Source organism: Panthera leo, chromosome C1 (genome assembly GCF_018350215.1).
Source record: "Panthera leo isolate Ple1 chromosome C1, P.leo_Ple1_pat1.1, whole genome shotgun sequence".
In the NCBI taxonomy this organism is placed as follows: domain Eukaryota; kingdom Metazoa; phylum Chordata; class Mammalia; order Carnivora; family Felidae; genus Panthera; species Panthera leo.
Window position 1 is genome coordinate 19,261,215 of NC_056686.1, and position 22,971 is coordinate 19,284,185.

General features: G+C 46.3%; 1 protein-coding gene across 2 annotated transcripts in view; it reads right to left on the reverse strand.

Moving 5' to 3' along the window:
• Positions 1-281: 281 nt before the first annotated feature.
• The window catches only part of PAFAH2 (platelet activating factor acetylhydrolase 2), a 64,281-nt gene continuing 41,591 nt past the window's right edge, over positions 282-22,971 (reverse strand). The window contains exons 11-13 of one of the 2 annotated variants that reach the window (XM_042951583.1): positions 17,662-17,780; positions 9,839-9,899; positions 282-463 (exon numbers count right to left, since the gene is read on the reverse strand). In XM_042951583.1, coding sequence (XP_042807517.1) covers positions 9,879-9,899; positions 17,662-17,780 — 140 coding nt within the window. In that variant the 3' untranslated portion in view covers positions 282-463; positions 9,839-9,878. Of the gene's footprint in view, positions 464-9,698; positions 9,900-17,661; positions 17,781-22,971 lie in introns of those variants that run through there. The other variant, XM_042951582.1, reaches the window with a different exon arrangement.

Sequence of the window (22,971 nt, forward strand, 5' to 3'; positions counted from 1 at the left end):
CAATATATGGATGCACTGTCATTTTTTTTTTAAAGGAAAAATTAGAATGTTACAAGGAAAGCTAAAGTTCCCTTTCACCTCCCCTGGCTATCCCAGCTCCTTGCCCCTCTCCCCAAAGAAAGCCACTCTTTTGAGCTGGGAGTGTATCTTTTTATTTTTTTTTTTAATGCATTATATATGTTTGAATATACCACAATTGTGTTTGATATGTTGCAAAATGGTATTATGTTGTATGCATTATTCTGCAACTTTCTGCCTTAATATCTTAGAGCTCTGCCCATGTCCCTGCATATATAGATCCAATGTATTCCTTCCAACTGCAATCTAGTGACTGATTATGAAAATAGACTGTTTTATTTATAATTTCCTTACTGATGGTCATTGAATGGTTTTCAGTGCTTTGTTATTAGATATGATCCTGCAATGGACAGCTTGCCCGAACACACCCCGTGGAAGTATTTCTCTAGTGTAGAAACCAAGAAATAGAATTGTTAGAGCACAGGGTACAAACCCGCTTCCCCACAGCCTCACCAATACTTGACATGGTCTAACTTTATGTTTATAGACGAGAAGACAGGCCTGGGGCTGTATCGCTTTCTTCTGGTCACAGTGCAGGTTACGGTTCAGGGCCAAGACCCGACCCCACACTCCCCCTGATTCCACGCAGTTCAATCTTTTCACCACACAGTATCGTCACTGTCACTTCTCCCCGGAAAATCAAGGAGAGGCTGGTGTAAGGAGGCGGGTGGGGAGGGAATGGCTAAAATTCTCCAGCATGGCGACTATGCTGTGAGTGGAAATGACTCCAAATCCTCCCAGAAAATGGCTTCACTGTGCGGCACGGATCTGCTCTCCCACGCGGGGAAGTTTCTACCTGCAGCTCCGCACGACGACAGTGATTGGCTCTTCCAGCCCAGACAAGGGTGGGGACAGAAATGGCGTCTCTAGCAGCTGATTTTTCAGTGCAGCAGCCCTGCTCGGGGAGGAGGGGCGGGGGAGGGGGAGGCCAAGCCTCCCGGGACTTGGGCAGGTGCGGAGCCCACGAAGGCAACCCCACATCCCAGGCTCGCCCAGCAGACCGCGGCACGCGGCACCCAGCACGAGCCCCAGCGACCCCTCCCTGCCACTTGCAGCACCTTGAGGGTGGGCTGGCACTGGCCGGGCCCTGCAGGCAGCGCCTGACTGGCTGGAATGGAGCGAGCGCGCTGCAGAGAACGGCACTGACAAGTCCCAAGGACCTCCCAAGCCATCGAGCACGCAGCCGCGCCCACCGGGGCAGCTCTGAGACGCTGGACCCCCGGAGGCATAGGCAGCCACCGCCTGCCGTTAGCTCGGAGTAAGAAATGCAAGGCTGGGTCAGCACTTCTCACTTTCCGGGCTCCGATCCGGCTGCGGCAGGGACCCCCGTGGAGGACGCACGGACCTCCGAGGTGCACAAGGGCAATCTGGGTGAGGTCCCAGATCCCAGCCCCTCTGAAGAGCTAGTGCTCCCAGAGCTAGTGCTAGTGTGAGGTGTTCCTCCCCAGGGGCCTGTGGCCAGATTTCCCTTTTTCCTCTTCAAGGCAGGAAAGACCAGAGGAAGAATTTGCGGGAAAGAACAAAGCTGGCACCGCCCAGCCTCCTTTGCAGAGCCTGGAAGGCTCCCTCCTCTCACAGTTGGCATTACTTGGAAGATTGGTGTTTTTTCCTTAGCAAACTTTTCTTCTTGGCTACCACGTTGTGAGCCCTTGTCAGATGCCAAGCACTGTGCTGAGTGCATTATCCCATTTCCTCCTCCAGATGACTCTAAGACCTTAGTCTTGGAGATGATAAGCAATTTCCCCAGGTCACACATATAGAGTGGGATTAGGAAATTCTCCCAGATTCTGTGTTTTAAAATTTGTTTTGATTATACGAGTTTTTCCCCCCCCCAAGCAAATTAGAATGTTTTTCATAATAGTCAATTCATAATTGCATGATGCTTTATGGTTTCCTAAAAACTACCACATAAACCCATCTACTTTAAACAAGTTTTAAAAATGAACTATCTGCTCACTCTTGCTAGTCTTTCACAGATTCTTTTGGCAAAAGTGACAATGGAGCACAGACACTGCAAACATCAGCATGCTATTTTTACTCAGTGGGAGGAGGGCGTGGAGGGCTGATGTATGGCTGGCAAGAGAGCAAATAGGTGACACGTTTCTGGAAAGTAGTTTGGCCATTTGGATCAAGAGTTTGAAGAACTGTCCTTGCCCTTTAATGAGGAAATAGGCATCTTCTAAGGAGACAGCACCAGCTGGCGATATATGTCAAATGCACATTTCCAGGGACCCAGCAATTCCACTCAAAGGAGTCTATTCTATTGATGGATGTGCTAGCACGTGGTGAAAATGGTGTGTATATGTAAGGACATTCATTACGGCACAGCTCCCATAGCAAAAGCTGGGAACTAACCTAAAACCATTTCAATAGAATTAATTGTGGCACATCCATTTAAAGAAATTCTATGCAATATTTTCAGAAAATGAGGCAGTTCTCCTTTTTATATATGGAACAATCGTCAATATTAAATGAAGAGAGAAAAGTATAAAAGTATAGCTCTGATGTGCTATTTCTAAATGAAAAAGGAATATATATGTATGTATACATGTGTGTATACACGTGTATGTATAATACGTGTCTGTGTATATGCATATATATATATATATATATATATATATATTTTTTTTTTTTTTTTTTTTTTTTTTTTTTTTTTTCCTAAGAAAGATACACAACAAACCAGGCAATTTACCTTCGGGGGAATACCACAGCTGGGGGGACCAAGTAGAATAAAGACTTTTTTTTTCATTGTCTAACTTTTAGTACCTTTGGACCTTTGTTCCATGTATGAATATTAGCAATTCAAAATTCCACTTAAAAATAGATTCACTAACATCCTTCCTCTGGACCCAGTAATTTTCCTTTTGGGAATCTAGCTTAAGGAAATCATTGCATTTCAAAGATTTGTACAAAAAGATATTCACTGAAGTGTTACAGTGAAAAATATGTAGGCAACTGAAAAGCCCAACAATAGAGGAAGAGCTAAGAAAATTACAATATGTACATGTAATGTCCATCATGAAATCATAAAAAAAGGATGCTGACAAAAATATGTTACCGACACAGGAGAATGTTTGTAACATTAGGTAAAAAAAAATGCCGGATAGAAAATTATCTCTGCAGTATGATCTGATCTGGTCACTGTAACAATAGTAGGACACAGAAACTGATTGGAAGCAAACATGCCAAAAAGCAGGCAATTGTGGCAAATGAGTAGAGGGACTGTGAGTGATGTTTTCTCTCTAGATGGCTTTCTATACTTTTCCACTTTTTTTGCAATGAGCATTCTTGGATAATTAAAAAAAAAAAACCTTAAAAATAAATCCCCACAGTATTTAGAAAAATTAAAGATATACTAACACATTAACCTAACAATTCTACCTCTAGAAATGAACCCTACATCAATAGGTGCACAAATGCACAAAGCATAATATTAATAACAAAAGATTATAAACAACGCAAGTGTCTATCAGAGGAGACCACTTCATAAGCACAGAACATCCATAATGGAGAATATGAAACGTGGAAAAATCTACAGGGTAACATGTTATTGTAGCAGGAAAGGCAACTTGCAGAAGGATATGGATGTTATGATTGCATTTTTTTGAAAGGAAGAAAAGCTGAAACTCTGTGTTTGTGCTGTTGGTACATACATGCATGAAGGATGCTAAAGTTTACCAAAAGTTGTCTTTGGGGAAGGGAATATGCTTTGGACTCTACGTTTATCTGTGGCATTTGTGTCTTTTATAAACATGTGTTCCTGTAAATCACTTGTGTAATTAAAACATAATATAGGGGGGAAGCAATACACATAGAGAAAGCTCTAAAAAATACACAATAAAATCACCAGCAGTTTTCAGCAGGAGTGATGTATCGGCGCTTGAAGCGATGGGTGATCTTCTCAATTGACTTTATATACTTTATGTACTGATTTTTTCTTTACACCCACACGTGAGCTACCTTCATAATTAAAATAGCAACACTGAAAGCCCTGTCTGATCGGCAGTAGCCCCTGGATTTCTCCAGCTCCGCTGTCCCTGTTCTAGGGCTCTGCTCTCTTAGGTAACCACCCTGGTCACGTGCACCGCCCAGGCACTCAAAGCCCCAGACAATACCCTGCTCATTTCTCCTCTTACCTAAGAGGAGGAAACGGAGACACAGAGACACAACCTTCTGGCAGCTTTGCTGGGAAAGTGGACTCAGGCGACCTGGATCCCAGGCCCCTTCTCTCCCACCTCCAATTTCCAGAGATAACCCATAGGAAGGGAGAGCCGAGGACTGTTTCCACCAGGGCAGGGAGGACAGGGCTTGGAGCCATAAATTAATGATATCAGTGTAGCATCAAATGAGGGAACAATAAACCCCATCATTTGCCGAGTTCCCTCTAGGCTCGGCTTCAAGCTCCTTTCCCAGACAATGGCTGGTCCCAGACAGCCTCTGCCAGGTTTTCCAGAAAGACTGTGACAGAGCATGGGGCCAAATTGGCCTCTGGTGGCCAACACTCTGGGCTTCACCTCTAATGACTTATCCCCTCCAAGGAGGGAGGCTTGGAAACCCTCCGGAGCCCAGGAGCTCAGCACTGGAAGATCTGTTTGCTCCAAAAGCTGAGCAGGAGACAAATGGTGCAGCGGGAGGGCACCGGCCTAGAAGCCAGAAAAGCGGCATCTCAGGAGCCAGCACCGCCTTGTCTCCTTTTACGACCGTGGCAACTCACCAGATCCTGTGAGTCTGGGCGCTTCAGGGGCAGACAGGAGCCTCTGTATCTGGGGAAGAAAGGGCGGTGTCGAGCCCCCTCCCCCTCCATGGCTGTCTCAGAATCCTAGATGCTGGTGAGGCTGCTGTTCCCTTTCCCAGCGCAGCTGCTGCCTGTCTGTCTCCATGGCAACCAGGCCAAAAGACTAATTTGCCAGGGTCCAGGCTCTGGAGCTTCCCTTGGAGCAGGGTTTTCACTTGTCTTTCTGCAAGCCAATCTTTTGCCCCTCCCAGGATCCTCTCATGGCAGCATCCCCTAGCCATCGCATGGGAAGGACACTGGGCTAGCCAGAAAAACGACTCCACGTGTCCTTTATAAAACCTGTCCCACTTAGAGGAAAGACACACAGCCTCCTGCCCGATGGCCTTATAATCACTGGTGATTCGTGTTTCAGAGACCCCCGTCCCGCTCCCTAGCTGCTCTGGGCTGCTAGTACGGGTCTGTAAGAACAGAGGGCTTAGGGAACAGGTTCGCTGGTAATGAGGTCCCCAATCTTATTCCTTTTCATTCCCTCAGGCTCCTTGCCACTCTCTGCTAGCCTATGGCTGGTCCAGAAGTTCTGCTGTGACCTGTCTGGTTCTCACAAGACTGAAATCTTTTTTTTTTTTTTTCTTTTTGAAGCAAAATATCTTGATGACCACCTCTCTCAGAAGTTCACGGAGGGCTCGGCAGGTACTCAGCTTTCCAGATCTCTCCCTTGGATATAGTAAAATTTGCCTAACTATGTTGGCTTCCCCCAGGGCCATTTAAAATCAAACAGCTATCTTTTTCCATTTGTGCTCTGCTCTGCTGGCCTGCCTGTGAGCTTCCTAGAGGACAGGGATTATACAGCGGTCTCTTCCCAGGATATGGCATATTGCCTGGTATGCAGCAGATGGGTTGACAAACACTTCAATAGCACGGAAGCACCTTTATATACCAACCAAAAAAAATCTGACTCGAGTCAGAAGACCTGGTTCTGGGCCTAACCCTGCAGCTAACTTGCTGTGCAACTCTGAGCAAGTCTATTGCCTTTTCTGGGCCCCACTCTCTCCATCTGTGAAGTAAGTTGGACTGTGATCTCTAAAGCTTCCTCCTCAGCTCCAACACCTTCTGTTCAAGGGAGAAATCCACACGGGTCTTCATAGGGGAAAACGGGTCAAGAGCAGGATAAATTAAAGAAAAAAAAAAATCATGAAATGGTAACTTTGGACCCTAATGTCCCAACTGGAAAGGACTCCGTGAAGAAATAACACAGTCTGTGCAGATTAAATGCCATCCACGAGATGAATTCTGGAGAGCTAAGTTACCTGCCCTATTCACAGCCCGATCTGAGGAAGGTGTCCTGTGGAGTTCTCTCTGTACAAGGTGATAGTGGATGGTGACCAGATGGCCTGGTGTATGCTGAGCCCAATGGAAACCAACTCCCGCCATGGTGGCTTGGCTGAAAGCCCTGCGTAAGGAGGCGAGTCATGCCCAGCAGCAGACCAGCACAACCAGCCTCCTTCTCCTAGGAACCGCCGACACTAGGTGCTCATGGGACCCTACAGCTCGGGCTGTAACCTGAACAGCACTGCACTGACTTGGAGGCCAGGGATCCTGGGCATGTCCAGTAGCCGAGACAGTAGAAAACAGCAACCAAAAACCCCTCCTCCTCCAGGGGAACCTGGCAACAAAATTCCGTCACTGAATTTCATTTACATGGGCTTCTTGTAACCCGGAAAGGCAACCTAATACACACTGACACAACCAGCTGAACATGCCACAGAGGGAACCCCAAGGTGACTCCTAGGCCCCACTGCAACAGTGAGAAATAGCTACCACACTTCCTCAAACAGCCCCTGCTCCAACCGTGCTAAACTACTCACATACTCTTCTCGCACATCATCCCGTTATTTCTGCTCGCTGCCCCTCCCCCTCCGCACCCCCCCCCCCATCACCTTCCTACTCCTCTGCCTTCTGTGGGGCCTCCTCTGGTTCCAAATGTTACTCACCACACCCCTTTCTGGATTCCACAGCACTTTAGGACCCCTCACTGGGAGGTCTCCTCGACTGTGGACTTCAGTTTAAAGTCCTCATGTCTAGAGGCGCCTGGGTGGTTCAGTCGGTTGAGCGTCTGACTTCTGCTCAGGTCGTGATCTCAAGCTTGTGAGTTCAAGCCACGCGTCGGGCTCTGTGCTGACCGCTCCGAGCCTGGAACCTGCTTCAGATTCTGTGTCTCCCTCTCTCTCTGCCCCTCCCCTGCTCATGCTCTGTCTCTCTCTCTCTCTCTCTCTCTCTCTCTCTCTGTCTCAAAAATAAACATACATTAAAAAAATAAAAGTTAAAAAAATAAAATAAGGTCCTCAAGTCTATGCCATAATTCTTTGTTTACATCTGTCTCTTCTCCCTTTGAATTCCTCAAAGCCTGGAGATTTCCTTGGGTCCTCAGTACCTATTGCAGTATCTGGCACAGGAGAAGTAGTCTATAAACATTTTTTCTAGCACTGAGTGAATGCATGAAAAGTAACAATGAGAAAGAAGACCTCATTTTTTGTATGAAGATGTTCAGAATCATGCCTGGCATTTGTTACCGTGCTTTTAATACTCTCAAAGCATTTCTTTCTTTTTTTTTTTTCCAAAAAATTTTTTAAAGTTTATTTATTTATTTTGAGAGAGACAGAGACATGAGAGCAGGGGAGGAGCAGAGAGAGAAGGAGAGAGAGAGAGAGAGAGAGAGAGAGAGAGAGAATCTCAAGTAGGCTCCCAGCTGCCACTGCAGAGCCAGACATGGGGCTTGAACTCCCGAAACCATGAGATCATGACCTGAGAGGAGACCAAGAATCAGACGTTTAACCGACTGAGCCACCTAGGCCCCCTCAAAGCATTTCTAAGGTCACTTGTTACTTGGAGTCTCATCATACCCAAGAAGTGGACAGGGAGAGGGCTATGGCTCCCCACAGTAGAGAAGGACCCCAAGACTCTGAAGAGTGCAGTGACCTGCTCAAGGTCACAAGAGAGATGGCTCAGAGCTGGAGAAGAGCTGACCTCCTGACTCTGATCTGAAGCTGGGGTTCATCTACCCACACCATTGGCTTCCTGATGTCCCTGTGACCTCCCACGTGGGAGGGGGTATCGGGAAAAGGAAGAGAGCTTTACGGCCGTGGATCTTCAGCCCTCTGGGGGACCCTCTCCTTCTTAGAAGAAGACCAAATCCATGGCCCCCGGGAAGCAGGCATCTAGAACCATGGAAGCACTGGGCTCACAGCCAGCAGAGTTGGGTTCCAGATTTGGGATTTCCACTTTTTAGCTGTTTAATCTTGGGTAAGTCATTTACTTTTTCTTTTTTCTTTTTTTTAAATGTTTTAATTCATTTTTGAGGGACAGAGAGCAAGCAGGGGAGGGGCAGAGAGAGAGGGAGATACAGAATCCAAAGCAGGCTCTAGGCTCTGAGCTGACAGCACAGAGCCCAACGTGGGGCTTAAACCCACACACCATGAGATCATGACCTGAACCGAACTCGGACACTCAACCGACTGAGCCACCCAGGCGCCCCTCGTTTGACAGGTGCTAGCTTCACAGGGCTATTGTAGAATCTGTGGGTTTCCAGAACTGAAGAGAATTTATACTCTGTTGAGGTATCATACCCATGTGAGGGGGAAAGACAAAAATAACATGGCAAAGAAGGGTGGACAAGGCCTCAAGTCTGAACCCATGCAAGGACATTCCCTCAGATGGAGTTCTATGTATGGGTGGAGGTCGCTGGCACAGCGACAGGGCAAACTGCCTTCTGTCATATCGTTCCCACCTCTCCTGCCATGTCCTTCAGTCAATTGATGGAAGGACAGAGTAGAGGGTTCCACTTTAACCTAAACCTGCAAAAAGGCATTTTCCTAAATTCCTTGACCTCAAACAAATGACCTGCTTATTTTGAGATCACTTTATTTAGTTATTTTTAAGTAATCGCCATACCCACCACAGGGCTGGAACTCACAACCCCGAGATCGAGAGTCACCCCGAGATTGAGAGTCACATTCTCCGTGGACGAAGCCAGCCAGGCACCCTGGTGATCTGCTTACTAGATTCACTGGGTTCTAGCCAGCAGCCTCTTTCCAAAGCACGCTTTGGCCATTTTGTTACTTGTTTTCCCCTCTAAAAAGGTGGGTGGGGAGCCCATACCAGTTCTGGCTCTGCCGGGCTTCATCGGAGCAGGAGCTGGTATGCACGGGGCCTTAGGGACAGTTACTTTTATTAAGTCCCTAGAAAAGCCACACTCACCTCTTCAGTTATTCATCACCAGATATTGTAAAGACTTGCAGAGGAGACAAAGAAGTCACTGGCTACCGTGACTGATTTTACACCCTCTGCCTGGAAATGGCCAGTTGCTACTTGCTATTGTTATTACTTTTTTTCCATTTCCATTAGTAAGGTTATGGGTTCAGTTTCTGCTCTCACACAATTAATGTCACCTGCAGACACGGGGGAGCTCTAGTCACCGCTGCAGACAGCGCCACTCCCATCGTGCTGTGCGGTAAACATTAGCCCGCCTGTTCTATCCACAGGACAATCAACTCCCCAAAGACGAAATATCTGCCGTATTCACGTAAGTATTTCCGGTGACCGGCACAGGGTCCGCACACTGTGGGCATTTGGTGATTACGGCTACCATTTGTCACACGCTGTGCTAGGCACTTTTTAATGTATCATCTCACGTGATCCTTACAACATCTCCAGGGAGAAATATTATCATTCCCATTTACAGATGGGGAAACTGAGGCTCAGAAAGGTGAAGTAACTTGTCCAGGGTAACACAGCCCGTAAATAGCAGACTCAGGATTGAAGAGAGGCGGACTAGCTTCAGAGGCTGTTGTCTTGCCATTTTGTCATAGGCTCGTCACCATCCACCTCCACTGCTGGAAAAACCCTTTTTTTCAGAGGGCCATTTCTGCAGCTAAGGCAGAGGCTGGCTCTGATTCTCTATCTTGTATTCCTGACTCTCTGGGGTCCCAGGTACTCTCAGTCTCCCCAGCAACAGAAAGGGACACTTACTCTTTTTCTTGATGTCTGCAGTGGTGGGGGCAAGGGTTTCTCACAAGTGCACGGGGGCTAACTGAAAAGGAAAAAATCATGATTAAAATAATGAGGCAGTCGAGGGACACTTCAGGCTCATCTGTCCTCAGGGGAGCCTCACATCCTAATCTGGTCCAAGCCACTCACCTCCCTCCCCGGCGGGGCTGATTTGATGGTCTATAAGATGATGGTAATAATGCTAAAGGGAAAGGAGGTATGCGGGAGGAGTTAAGACTCAGATGGGGCGAGATTAGAGATAAAAAAGCACGAGTTTCAGGCTGAATTTAGAGCATGACATCATTTCTTTTCGGAGTCAAAAATCTCTTTTAAATTATGTTTATGAAATTGCGTTTTGGAGTTCCATAATTTCCTCATATTGCTCATCTTCTCCCTCCTATATAACAGGAGTCAGAAAAAGGGAGACAGAAGTCCTGAGGGTGCCGAGTCTCAAGCCTTCACAGGACAGACTTGGAGACTCAAAGGCTCACAAAGCCTCCGCCCCCACCAAGGAACGAAGGACGGTGAAAACAGGAGGTGACAGCTTGGAAGGTGGCTTCGGCTAGCTCCAGGTGCGGAAGAATTTGCAGTGGGAGACAAACAGGTCATGGGGAGGGAAGCTCGCTGTGAGCTGGGGGGGTGGCGGGGGGGGGTCCCTCACCTGTGTGTTTCCCCGGGGCCCACGCCTGGACTGCTGAAGCAGACACTGTCATCTGAGGGCTTGTGGGCTCGGAAAGATAAAAGTGGTATTTAGCAGAAGAGAGAAAAATGTATTCAACTCCCAGCCCAGTTATGATTTAGACGCAGCCGTGGGCAGAATAGCAATGAGCTCCTTATTTTAAACAAGTGGTAGAGAGATGAAAATAGATCTAGGGTGTCGAACCATTGGAGGTTTTTGCAATCCGGGAAAGGACTGCAGACCACACCCTTGTCAGGCAGGGAAGAGAGAGGGTCTTCCTTGAGAACAAAAAGCCTCTCTTTTCAGAGAGGGGTGTTCACATTATTGTTGTGGCGGGATTTGCATCTAAATCATCACTAGAGAAGGTTCAGACCTCATCTTGGTGCTGGGCTCAGGGAGGGAGGAGTCTCCAGCCCCTGCCTTGGGCCTCTGGACCCAAGTAAGACCCTCCAAAACTAAAGGAACCCCTGACTGGGTGGGCCCTCAGGGTCATGTAGCAAAAGCTATGACCGTGGTTCCACTCTCACAGCATTCTCACGGAGCAGGCGTAAGTATCTGCATGCTATATATGAAGAAACTAAAGCCCAAGCTAAGGTCTAGACCAAGGTCACACATTTAGAAGTATAGAGTCATTATTTGAACTCAGGCCCGTCTGACCCCTAAACCCATATTTTGCCTACTACACCACAGAGGCCTTTGCTTGATTGTCACTTCTCAGTGAGGCCTTCCCTGAGTACCCCAAGTAAACATGCAGTGCCTTGTCCCTGGCACTCTCTAGGCCCTGCCCCTATTTTATTTCTCTTCTCAGCCCTTAAAAGCATCTGACCTGGGGTGCCTGGGTGGCTCAGTCGGTTGAGCGTCTGACTCTTGATTTCGGCTCAGGTCATGATCTCATGGTTTGTAACGTGGAGCCCCGCGTGGGGCTCTGTGCTGATGGCATGGAGCCTGCTTGGGATTCTCCCTCTCCCTCTCTCTCTCTCTGCCCTTCCCCCACTCTCTCCGTCTTTAAAAAAAGGCGAAAAAAGCAAACAAACCCAAAAAACATCTGACTTACTATATCTTCAGTTGTTTATTTGTTTTAGTCCGTGCTCTTCCCCTGAAAACTAGGCTTGGCGAAAGCCAAGATTTTTATCTATATCCGTAGTGCCTAGAACAGTATCTGAATTAATGAATATTCAGTGTATAAGTGAATGTTGAAAAGCCTCTTGCCTGACTTTCTACTGGAAAGCTAGCATCGAAATGCATACTGCTTTTGATAAAAAGCAACCCGATGATCCTTTAGAAAACCTAAGGGTTCTAGACTCTGATGGAGTCAAAGGGAGAGTACACGGACAGCGGGGCTGCCGTTTGGAAGGAAGGGGAGCGGAAGACGGCATTCAAGGTGGCAAGGGGGGTGAGATGTAGATGTGAGGTGCTAGCTCACAAGTTAATCCGAGTGCACACAGGGATCAGTGAATAAGAAAATAAGACAGGTAACTAGAGATGCTGACACAGACAGTGGTGCTCAGTCTCCAGAAGAATCAACAAAGCTGTTCCACAGCGTCGTCTGGCATGGATCGTGGGTGTGCTTGTTGCCAATAACTTTTTCTTCATTTAGGAAGATAAAAAAGGTGGGGGTGGGGGTGGGGGGTGGATAAGACTTCCCTGTAGGACAGATAGCAACTGTACCAGAGAAAAGATACACAAAGTCACTTGAAAACAGAGGTTCTTTAGCATGCCCAGACTGATAACTTGAGACAAATTTTTGGACTCAGCGGGGATAACATGAGGTTATGTAAAACCCTGAGTACAAGGCCTAGAACATGGGGGCCATGTGATGCTCACTATTAAGCTGATATCCTTTTCTGAAAATCTGATAAATGCAACGAACTCTCTCTCCAGAAAAATGCACATTTGACCATACACTCAAAATTTTGCATGCAATTTCACTGGGGATAGGAGCCTTCCAGAGCCTTCCAGAGCCTTCCAGAGGCTTCCAGGTCTACTGAACAAGGGGTTATGAACAAGTGCCTTAATGAGACAGAAGGGCTCTGGGGTCAACAAGATTTGGCTGTAACTCGCTAGAATAGAATCATACGCCTAAAGAAACAATGTGCTAATTGGAACAGGGGTTAATCAACCTTAGGAGCACAGTAGGCAAATATAGGCTGTCCCCATTCAAGCACTGCTAAGGGAGGGGTGCCCCTGGCCCAAGAACCCATTTGTCTGTCGCTGGTAGCAATGGTTCAGCCCTATTTCTGAGGTGTGTGTAGTAAGCCTTGGCTTGATATCTTTAACATTTGAATCATATCACCTAACTCCCCTGGCTCTGCTGGTGGAGGGTCTACGGGCAGCAAAAGCCCTGGCCAAATGACAGGGAGTCTGGTCCCCTCCGCTCACACTTTTCATTGTAAATAGTGAACTAGCATTCTGGGTTTATAGAACAGTCTGTGAGTATGGCTAACCCCTCCTCCTCTGCGGACATGCAGATAGGTCTTCTATGTCCTGGGACTGAGAGTTCGTATCTTCGACCAAGTTTTCAAATTTGGTAATTTCTCTCATAGGAATCTACCCACAGGAAATGATTAGAAGTTGAGATGTATATATGCACACAAAGAAGATATCCACTACAGTGGATTCCTAAAAGCTTCTTCTTTTCTTTTTTCTTTTCTCTTTCCTTTTCTTCTCTTTTTTCTTTACTTTTCTTAAAGTAATCTCTACATCCAGCATGGGGTTTGAACTTACAACCCCGAGATCCAGAGTCACACGCTCTACTGATTGAGCCAGCCGGGCGCCCCTAAAACCTTTTCTCTTGAATTAATTTTTAGATTAGCAGGCAGTTATAAGAAATAATATTGAGAGAGTCTCTATTCCCTTCACCTAGTTTTCCCCAACGGTAACTGTCTCCATCTGTTCAGGCCGCTATAACAAAAACACCATAGATGGGGTCGTTTAAAAAACATTTATTCCTCCCAATTCTAAGGCTGGGAAGTCCAAGCTGAAGGCACTGGCAGGTTACAGGTGTGGTGGGGGCCCTTTCCCTGGTTCAGAGGTGGTTGTCTTGACGCTGTATCCTCGACATGGCAGAGACATGGCAGAACGGGTGAAGGAACTCTGGTATCTCTCTCTAACCCCATTCACAAGGGCTCAACCCTCCTGATCTAATCACCTCACAAAGGTCCCACCTTCTAACACCATCACACTGGAGATTAAGTTTCAGTATACGAATTTTGAGGGGACACATGAATTTTGAGGGGACACGTTCGATCTATGGCAGTAAAAAAGCTCATATAATCATGGATCAAGATGCTGGCATTCATGCAATCCTCACCTTATTCAGATTTCACTATTTTACATGCACTCATTTGGGTGTGTGTATTTCGTTCTATGTAACTTTATCACATGTAGATTGTGGAGCCACTCCCATAGCCAAGACAAGACAGTTCTGTCACAAGGAATAATGTTAATTTTTACAGTAACAAAAAGTAAAAGCAAGTTCAACACCCAACATCAGGAGACTGCTCACATAACCTGTGGTATAGTCATAGGATAAAATATTATTCAGTCATTTAAAATGGTGAATACAAGGGGTACTTGGGTGGCTCAGTTAGTTAAGCATCTGATTCTTTTTTTCTTTTTTTAATGTTTATTTATTTTTAAGAGAGAGAGAGAGAGTGGGTGGGGTAGGCGCAGAAAGAGAGGGAGACACAGCATAGGAAGCAGGGTCCAGGCTCTGAGCTGTCAGCAACAGAACCCAATGTGGGCTCGAACCCACAGACTGTGAGGTCATGACCTGCGCTGAAGTCTGACACCCAACCCACTGAGCTATCCAGGAGCCCCAAGCATCTGATTCTTGATCTCAGGGTTGTGAGCTCAAGCCATGGGTTAGGCTCAAAATAAATAAATAAATAAAATGGTAAGTATTATAAAATGTTTACAAAGATTTTTTCATATGGGAAAATGCTTATGAGATACAGAGTTGTACATATGATATATATATTTAAAAATTTTTTTTGTTTATTTATTAATTTTTTTTTGAGAGAGTGAGACAGAGCGTGAATGGGGGAGGGGCAGAGAGAGAGGCAGACACAAAATCTGAAACAGGCTTCAAGCTCCAAGCTGTCAGCACAGAGCCCAACATGGGGTTCGAACCCATGAGCCGTGAGATCATGACCCGAGCAGAAGTTGGATGCCCAACTGATTGGGCCACCCAGGCACCCCTGATATGTATACTTTAAGGAATATGCTAGAAATTTCTAAATATCATTTACCTTTAGATGGTAGTATAGGTTGTACTCTTCTTCTGTTTTACTTTTCTGTATTTGTCAAAAATTTCTACAATAAGCATCTACTATGGACTGAATGTTTGTGTCCCCCTACAATTCATATGTTGAAGCCCTAACTTGGAATGGCATGATATTGAGAAGTGGTGCCTCTGGGAGGTAATTAGGTTTAGATGGGGTCCTGAGTGTGAGGCCCTCATGATGGGATTAGTGGCTCTAGGAAGAGAAGACAGAGAGAGAGACGGCTCCCTTTCTGTCATGTGAGGACACAGGGAGAAGGCAGATGTCTGCAGGCCAGGAAGAGGGCCCTCACCAGGAACCAAATCAGCTGGCACCTTCATTTTGGACTTCCGAACCTCTGGCACTGTGAGAAGTCAATGTGTCTTGTTTAAGCCCCCCAGTGTATGATATTTTGTTATGGCAGCCCAAACTAAGACAGCATCTCTTACTTAAAGAATGGGGGTGCTGGGGTATGTGTGTAGGAAAATACAAGAGGGTAAAAAAGGAAGAGAAACTAAATTAAAACCAAAAATTTCAATTCAAGGTTGAGACCCTACTGCGAGGAGGGACTGCTCTCTGGGGAGGCAGTGGCTCTATCCAGGGCTCCAAGGGCAGCAGGGGCCATGGCCTATGGCTTTCCCAGGCACTGGCAGCAGTATAGAGGAGGTCTACAGGCCTTGTAGCTCCCGAGTTTTGAACAGAGTGCAACAAGGAGGTGAAGGCATCCTCTGGGTCAGCCTTATTTATGGAAGACAAGGAGGCTGGAGAGACAGAGGACCAGGGGCAGAGGGCAGGAGCAGCCCGCTAGCTCACTCTTGCCTGTTCCACACTTGCCTTCCTGATCTGAACCCAGGAGGAAGAGGGAGGCGGTGCGGGGAGCCAAACATAGGATGGGTGGAACATCTGCTCAGGCAGTAACCCGCAGGACAAATGAGGGCAGAGCTTGGGGCTGGACTCTGCCCTGCTGAGGTCTGGCCCCTCTCTGCAAGGAGACTGTGCACTATCTGATAAGAGTATTGGCCTGGGAATCAGCTATCTGAGTCTCATTCTAACCGGGCCTCAAAGCAGGGCAGCTTGGCAAAGCCACTTTGATATGAGGGACATTTTGAAATGACAGAACAGTCAAAATAAAAATTATCATTAAAAATTACCAAGTAGGGCACTCGTGATGGGCACTGGGTATCGTATGTAAGTGATGAATCCCCAAACTCTAGTTGTGAAACTAATATTACTCTGTATGTTAACTAACTGGGATTTAAATAAAAACTTGAAACAAACAGGGGCACCCGGGTGGCTCAGTCAGTTAAGGGTCCGACACTTAATTTCAGCTCAGGTCATGATCTCACGGTTGGTGAGATTGAAGAGAACTGTGCTGATAGCTTGGAGCCTGCTTGGGATTCTATCTTGCCTTCTCTCTCTGCCCCTCCCTTGCTCATGCTTTCTCTCTTTCTCAAAATAAATCAATAAACTTAAGGAAAAAAGCTTGAAACAAATAAAAATTACCAAGTAGCTTCTGAAAGGCATATCCAATCCTTACTTTCTCTCACACCCTCACCTACCCCTGACTCTCATGCCCTCCTTGACCTTGACTCCATTCCTGATTTCTACCATGTCTCTGACCCCCTCTCCACTGCAGTGAGAGCTGGCATTAAGTGGGGTGCAGAGTGGAAGGGAGGATGTCTGCTTTGCATGTACCACTCGATAATAAGAAAAAAAAAAAAAAAAAGAAAATGAAAGGGGCTCCTGGGTGGCTCAGTCAGTTGAGCAATTGACTTTTGGTTTCGGTTCAGGTCATGATCTCACGGTTCATGGGTTTGAGCCCCACGTCAGGTTCCATGCTAACAGCATGGAGCCTGCTTGGGATTCCCTGTCTCCCTCTCTCTCTGCTCGCCCCCCCTCAAATGTAAATAAATAAACATTTTTTAAAAATTATAAATTTAATGATGTGGTTTTTAGGGTAGATGTCCTCATATGATAGTGCTGTGCCAATGCCTTCCAGGGATGAATGGCTGCTTTCAAATCTGCTAAAGGTACTGGAAGTGCTTTCCCAACAAAACGAGAGATCTCAGGGAGGGTTCTTAAGTGAAAAAGCCAGAGGTCCCAGAAGGGAAAAGAAGAGGCAACTCCATCTGGCAACGAATGCCCTAGAATCCTTATGAGAACATGGGTGGTCTACCTGCCGGGAATTGTGCCCTTTGCGGGGCTGCCTGCCTTTCTGCCATCCCACATGATTCTGGAAAACAATCACAATGTCAGGCCTGCACTAGGCATAAGAAGTGGGCCATGGGTCAGTCCTGGCCAATTTCAGTACCTATCTCCTGTCCACAGTGACTGGTCTAAGACCTGGCTAAGATACAGAATCCAAGCAGAGTCAATCCCTTCCTTGGAGTCTAATAATATGGTCCCTGGGAGAGAACACTCCAGGATCTTCCTCTGGGACTGTGGACAAACATGGATAAAGATTGTAGATAAAGATGATGGGAGTCAGGGGGCTGTCGGCAGCCATCTTGACACCATGCAGATAGCCAGCAACCCCACTTCGAACTCTGTAAGCCAGTAAATTGTATTTGCTTAAGCTGGATCATGCCTGTTTTCTGGCCGTTGCAACTAACAGACCAGTTAACACATTGTTCCACTCCTTATTTTAGAAGGCCGGGGATTCCAAGATTGCCTAAAGGGAGGCTTGCTTCTGATAGGCCCTGCCCACTTATCAGAGCCCACAGTCAGACCTCCCACACAGGAAAGAGATCCTCTGTGAAAAAAAACCTCCCATGCTTCAGAGGAACCTACACCATCCATCTATCTGTACTAATCAACCAAGTCCTTTATTCATAATTACCTTTCAGTCAAAAAGAGATACATACCCAGGCACATAGTGGTGAAGCATCTGACCTCCGAGGATAAAAGTTGGCCTCCAGAGTTCCCAGAGATAAGGGATCAAGACGTAGATTGGCATCAGATCTCTTACCAACAGTACTGCATCCTGGAAGACAAAAGAGTGGGGTCTTCAAAGTTCTAAGGGAAAAAGTGAATTTGTATGTAGAATTGTCTTCCCAGCCAAATGAACATACACCTGAGGTCCCCCAAGGACCCCAAGTTTCCCTTTCAAAGAACTTTCAAAGAAGCATGCATACTCACACAAAACGAAAAAGGAATCCCAGAAAGGAATGGCCCTGAATGGGACACAGGAAACCGAGGAATGAGCCCAAAAGACCTCTGAAGGCAGTATTTTATAAACTGCATGAACAAGAGTCTCAAAATTAGGGAACCCGGGTGGTGGACCTACAGGTGTTTTTCTGTACTATGATTTCAGCTTTTCCCTCTATTTGAAATTTTTCATAATAAAAAGTTGGGGTAGAAATAGAAGGACAAGGATCAGGAAGAAAAAAAAATAACAGCACATGTCTTTTATGTCAACAAGAAAAAAAAGGGCAGTTTAATGCCAGGATACATTAAAACAGGTTATTCAATGTTTTGTTAACCACATAGATGTTTCCTGATTTACTAGGTTCTACCTTCTAGGTATTTAAACCCATGCTCATTAATAAACACGGGGTTTTTAACACTTTTCTTTAATGTTTATTATTATTATTATTATTATTGAGAGCGAGAGAGACAGAGCATGAGTGGGGGAGGGGCAGGGAAAGAGGAAGACACAGAATCCCAAGCAGGCTCCAGGCTCTGAGATGTCAGCACAGAGTCCGACAGAGGGTAGAACCTACGAACCATGAGATCATGACCTGAGCCCAAGTCGGACACTTATATTGAGCCAGCCAGACGCTGCAAGAAACACAGGATTTTTAGGTTGCACGATGTGAGAGCACTTAATACCACAGAATTGTACACTTAAGAGTGATTAAAAGAGTAAATTTCATGTTATGTATATGTTACCACAATAAATTTTTTTTTAATGAAATGTGATTTCAAAAACTTCAGTACTTTCATTATTTTTTAAAACTCTAGGGGCGCCTGGGTGGCTCAGTCGGTTAAGCGGCCAACTTCGGCTCAGGTCATGATCTCGCAGTTCGTGAGTTCGAGCCCCGCGTTGGGCTCTGTGCGGACAGCTCAGGGCCTGGAGCCTGCTTCCGAGTCTGTGCCTCCCTCTCTCTCTGACCCTCCCCCGTTCATGCTCTGTCTCTCTCTGTCTCAAAAAAAAATAAACGTTAAAAAAAAAAAATTAAAAAAAAAACAAACTCTAGTTGGAGCTCAGGGTACCTGGGTGGCTCAGTCAGTTAAGCATCTGACTCTTTTTTTAAAAAATTTTTTTTAACATTTATTTATTTTTGAGAGACAGAGAGAGGCAGAGCATGAGCAGGGGAGGGAGGGAGAGAGAGAGAGACAGACAGACAGAATCCAAAGCAGGCTCCAGGCTCTGAGCTGTTTGTTAGCCCAGAGCCCGACGTGGGGCTCGAACCCACGAACTGCAAGACCATGACCTGAGCTGAAGTCGGACGCTCAACCGACTGAGCCACCCAGGCACCCCAAGCATCTGACTCTTGATCTCCGCTCAGGTCATGATCTCACGGTTGTGAGATTGAGCCCTGAGATGGGCTCTGTGCTGATAGTCTGGGGCCTTTGTGGGATTCTCTCTCTCTCCCTCTCTCTCTGTCAAAATAAATAAATAAACTTAAAAAAAAAAACCAAACACCAAAACTCTAGTTGGAGCTTTTTAGGAAACAATACATTTTGTTATGAAGAAACATGTATGTGCGGCAAGAAATAATTTTGTGTGTGTTCCCTTATACACGTGAGCAAGGGTTTCTTCAGGTTTGCCTGGGAATAGACTTGCTGATTGTAGGTGCATCTCTGACTCTGTACAGTATTTTTTTTAATGTTTATTTATTTTTGAGAGAGAGAGCGTGAGCAGGGGAGGGCCAGAGAGAGAGGGAGACAGATCCCAAGCAGGCTCCCCGCGGTCAGCACAGAGCCCTTTTTTTCAGACTTGTGCATTTTGGGTGTGAAATCTGAATTTCATTTTTATAGAGCAGGGGTGAGCAGTATGTGATTTGTCAGCCTGGTTTAACATTCAGGACAGTACCCAACACGTGGTCCAGCAGTGACACAAGCAGGTGTGATGTTGGTTGAATTGAATTGCTGGGGACGCTCGTCCTTTGTGAAGTCCTTTGTGTGAAGGGGGACCAGTGTGTGCAACGAGCACTTAACAACCCTGCAGAATCGATCCCAGGCGCTGACAGCTGACTGGGCAGAGGAGATGTTGGAGCAGCCTGAGTGCGGCTTGCAGGGTGGGTTTTGTAGAGGAGGAGAGTCACCAGCAACACGGGAACGGAGGGAAGGAACGGAACTTGATGAAGAGGGGAGAGGGTTTTTAAGAGACTGTGGCGTGTCCCAAAGCTCAAAAGCAGGAGAGAATTCTTCAGCACTGAGGGAAGAAGATGGGTGTGTTTGGCAGGAAAGAACTTAAACTAGAGAATAATCAGAAAATACAGGACGGTGAGTTAAATTACTAAATTGATTCATGCCTCAGTAGCTTCAGTCATAAAGACAGGATACTGATGGTACCCATCTCATAAAATTGTTGTGAACATCACATGAGATCATATCTCTAAGGCACTTGGCATAATGCCTGCAACAAGTAAATTTAATGTTAGTTCTTGTTAAATAAGTCGTCCAAGATCACACAGCTCAACTCGCGAATGGGTGTCTAGGATTTGAATAGTTTCTCTGATTCCAAAGCCCAGACTCTTAACTGCACTGTGCTCTACTACCTACCATTTATTGCACACAGTGCTCCATACTCTACATTAGTTATCTCATTCACTCCTTATCACATCCCTGAGCTGGGTATTGCCATTTTACAGAAGAGGAAATTGGCCATCATTTAACTCTCTTGCCCAAGTTCACCCAGTTGGGTTTCACGCCCAGGCCTGCCTGGCTCCAAAGCCCTCTCCCCAACATCACACTGGAAGTGTCCTGGCTTGGGTCCCAGTCCCAGATCTGCTACTGATCAACCTGTGTCACTGAGCCTGTTTCCTCATTTTGTACATACCAGGGGGTAAGTTAGAGAATGGTCTCTCTGGTCCCTCCACCTGTTCTGGAAAGGTGGATGTGATGAAATCAGACAGTGCTCCAGGTAGGAGGGAGGGGTATGAGTCAGACAGGATCCCCATCCCCATCTGAATGCACACCATCAACCAACAGAGATCCAGAGGCGCCAAGAGATGAGTCCTGGTCTCCAAAGCATTAGTCATCGTCTGCTCCCATGCCTCAGGGGACCAGCAGGGATGCTGCTCCAATTATAGTGGGTTGATGAGGGGCCTCTAGGATGATGAAAGGGTGGGAGAGAAGATGTCAGAGGGCACACTGGGAGAGCCGAATCACCCAGCCTGGAGAAGAGAAGGCAAGAAGGGCCTGTCTTCAAGTCTCCAGGGACTATGCGGTCTGGGTGGCAGGGGAGAAAGAACACAAGGGTAAGCCTCAGGGTGTCTGGGACTGGTCCTGTTCTTGGCTCTGACGCTAACAAGCAGGAAGACCTTTGTATGACAAGTTACTTCATCTTTCCAATCTTCAACTTCTACATCTAAAATATTAGGGACCTTGCTGTGATCTATCGAAAATCAGCCCTTGACACAAGAATTTGTGAAAGAAAGAAAGAAAGAAAGAAAGAAAGAAAGAAAGAAAGGATAAAAACAATATCAGGGAAAGAACTTTAAAGAGAAACCCCACCAATTTAAACAAAGAAATGTAAACTATTATAGCTAAAAACAACTAAAAATGGCTCAAAACCCTGGCAATGGGGGGCACCTGCTAAGCAGACCCAAACAAAAGGGTGCCGGTTGATGCAACAGAATATTAAAATGTCATTTGAGGGGTGCCTGGGTGGCTCAGTTAAGCGTCCGACTTCGGCTCAGGTAATGATCTCACAGTTCACGAGTTCGAGCCCTGCGTTGGGTTCTGTGCTGACAGCTCAGAACCTGGAGCCCGCTTCCAGTTCTGTGTCTCCCTCTCTCTGCTCCTCCCCCAATCATGCTCTGTCTCTGTCTCTCAAAAATAAATAAAAACATAACAAAAAAATTTTAACATCATTTATAGAGGCGCCAGGATGGCTCGGTTGGTTGAGCATCTGACTCTTGACTTCGGCTCAGGTCATTATCCCCCAGTTCATGGGTTCGAGTCCTGCATTGGGCTCTGTGCTGAGTGTGCAGCCTGCTTGGGATTCTCTCTTGTTCTCTCCGTGCCCCCACCCCCACTCAAAATAAATAAATAAACTTTTAAAAATGTCATTTGGAATGCTGGATAATAATAAACATTTATTGAGCACTATGTGCCAGGCACTGAGGAGAGGTCTTGGCATGCGTGATCTCATTTGCTATCCTCGAGCATCTTCTGAGGTAGATATGATTGCATTTTTCAGATGAGTTAGCTGAAGCCCTGAGAGGTTCCATCACCTGACAAGTTAATAAGTGATGACATCAGGACTCAAATTCAGAGGTCCAGCTGACTCAGAAGGCCATGCTCCTAATTAATACTCTCCTGTTGGATGGGAGGACCATGCAGAAATAGAGAAATGCACATACGAAAGTGTGAAGCAATGGGGGGAAAGCCTCTCCAGAGTGATTATGTTAATGTAAGAATGTTGGCATCAACATTCGGTTTGGAAATTTATAAATAGGCAATTTAGGTTGATGGGAACTTACTTGGGGCTGCTAAAGTTTAGATGTTTCTGTTTAATTTGGGATAGTTAGAGAGGATAAGGGCCTAACTCCTTCCCTTGACATAGAAGGCCTTGATTTCTTCAGTAAGCTCCCCTTTATCTCCATTTCTCACCTATTTTCTTTAAACCAGTTACAATGTCCTGAATATGCCAAGCCTTGCTATTTATATTTCTGTGCCTTTGCATGTTACTTCTTGTGCTTAGAAGGCCTTCTCCCTTGCCCATCTGGAAGATTCCATTCATCTCCAATTCTGTGGTGGTTGGCCTCCAAGATGACCCCCAGTAATCCCCACCTCCTGGTGTTTACACCCTTGTAGGTCCCCTCCCACACCGAATAGGCCTGGCCTGTATCATGTGATACTGTGGATACAATGGAGTAGGACTTCTAAGGATGGGACATAAGAGACATTGTGGCTGCCATCTTACTCTCTCTTGGGTCACTTACTTTGGGAGAAGCCAGCTGCCATGTCTTGAACAGCAGCCCCATGGAGAGCTCCATGAG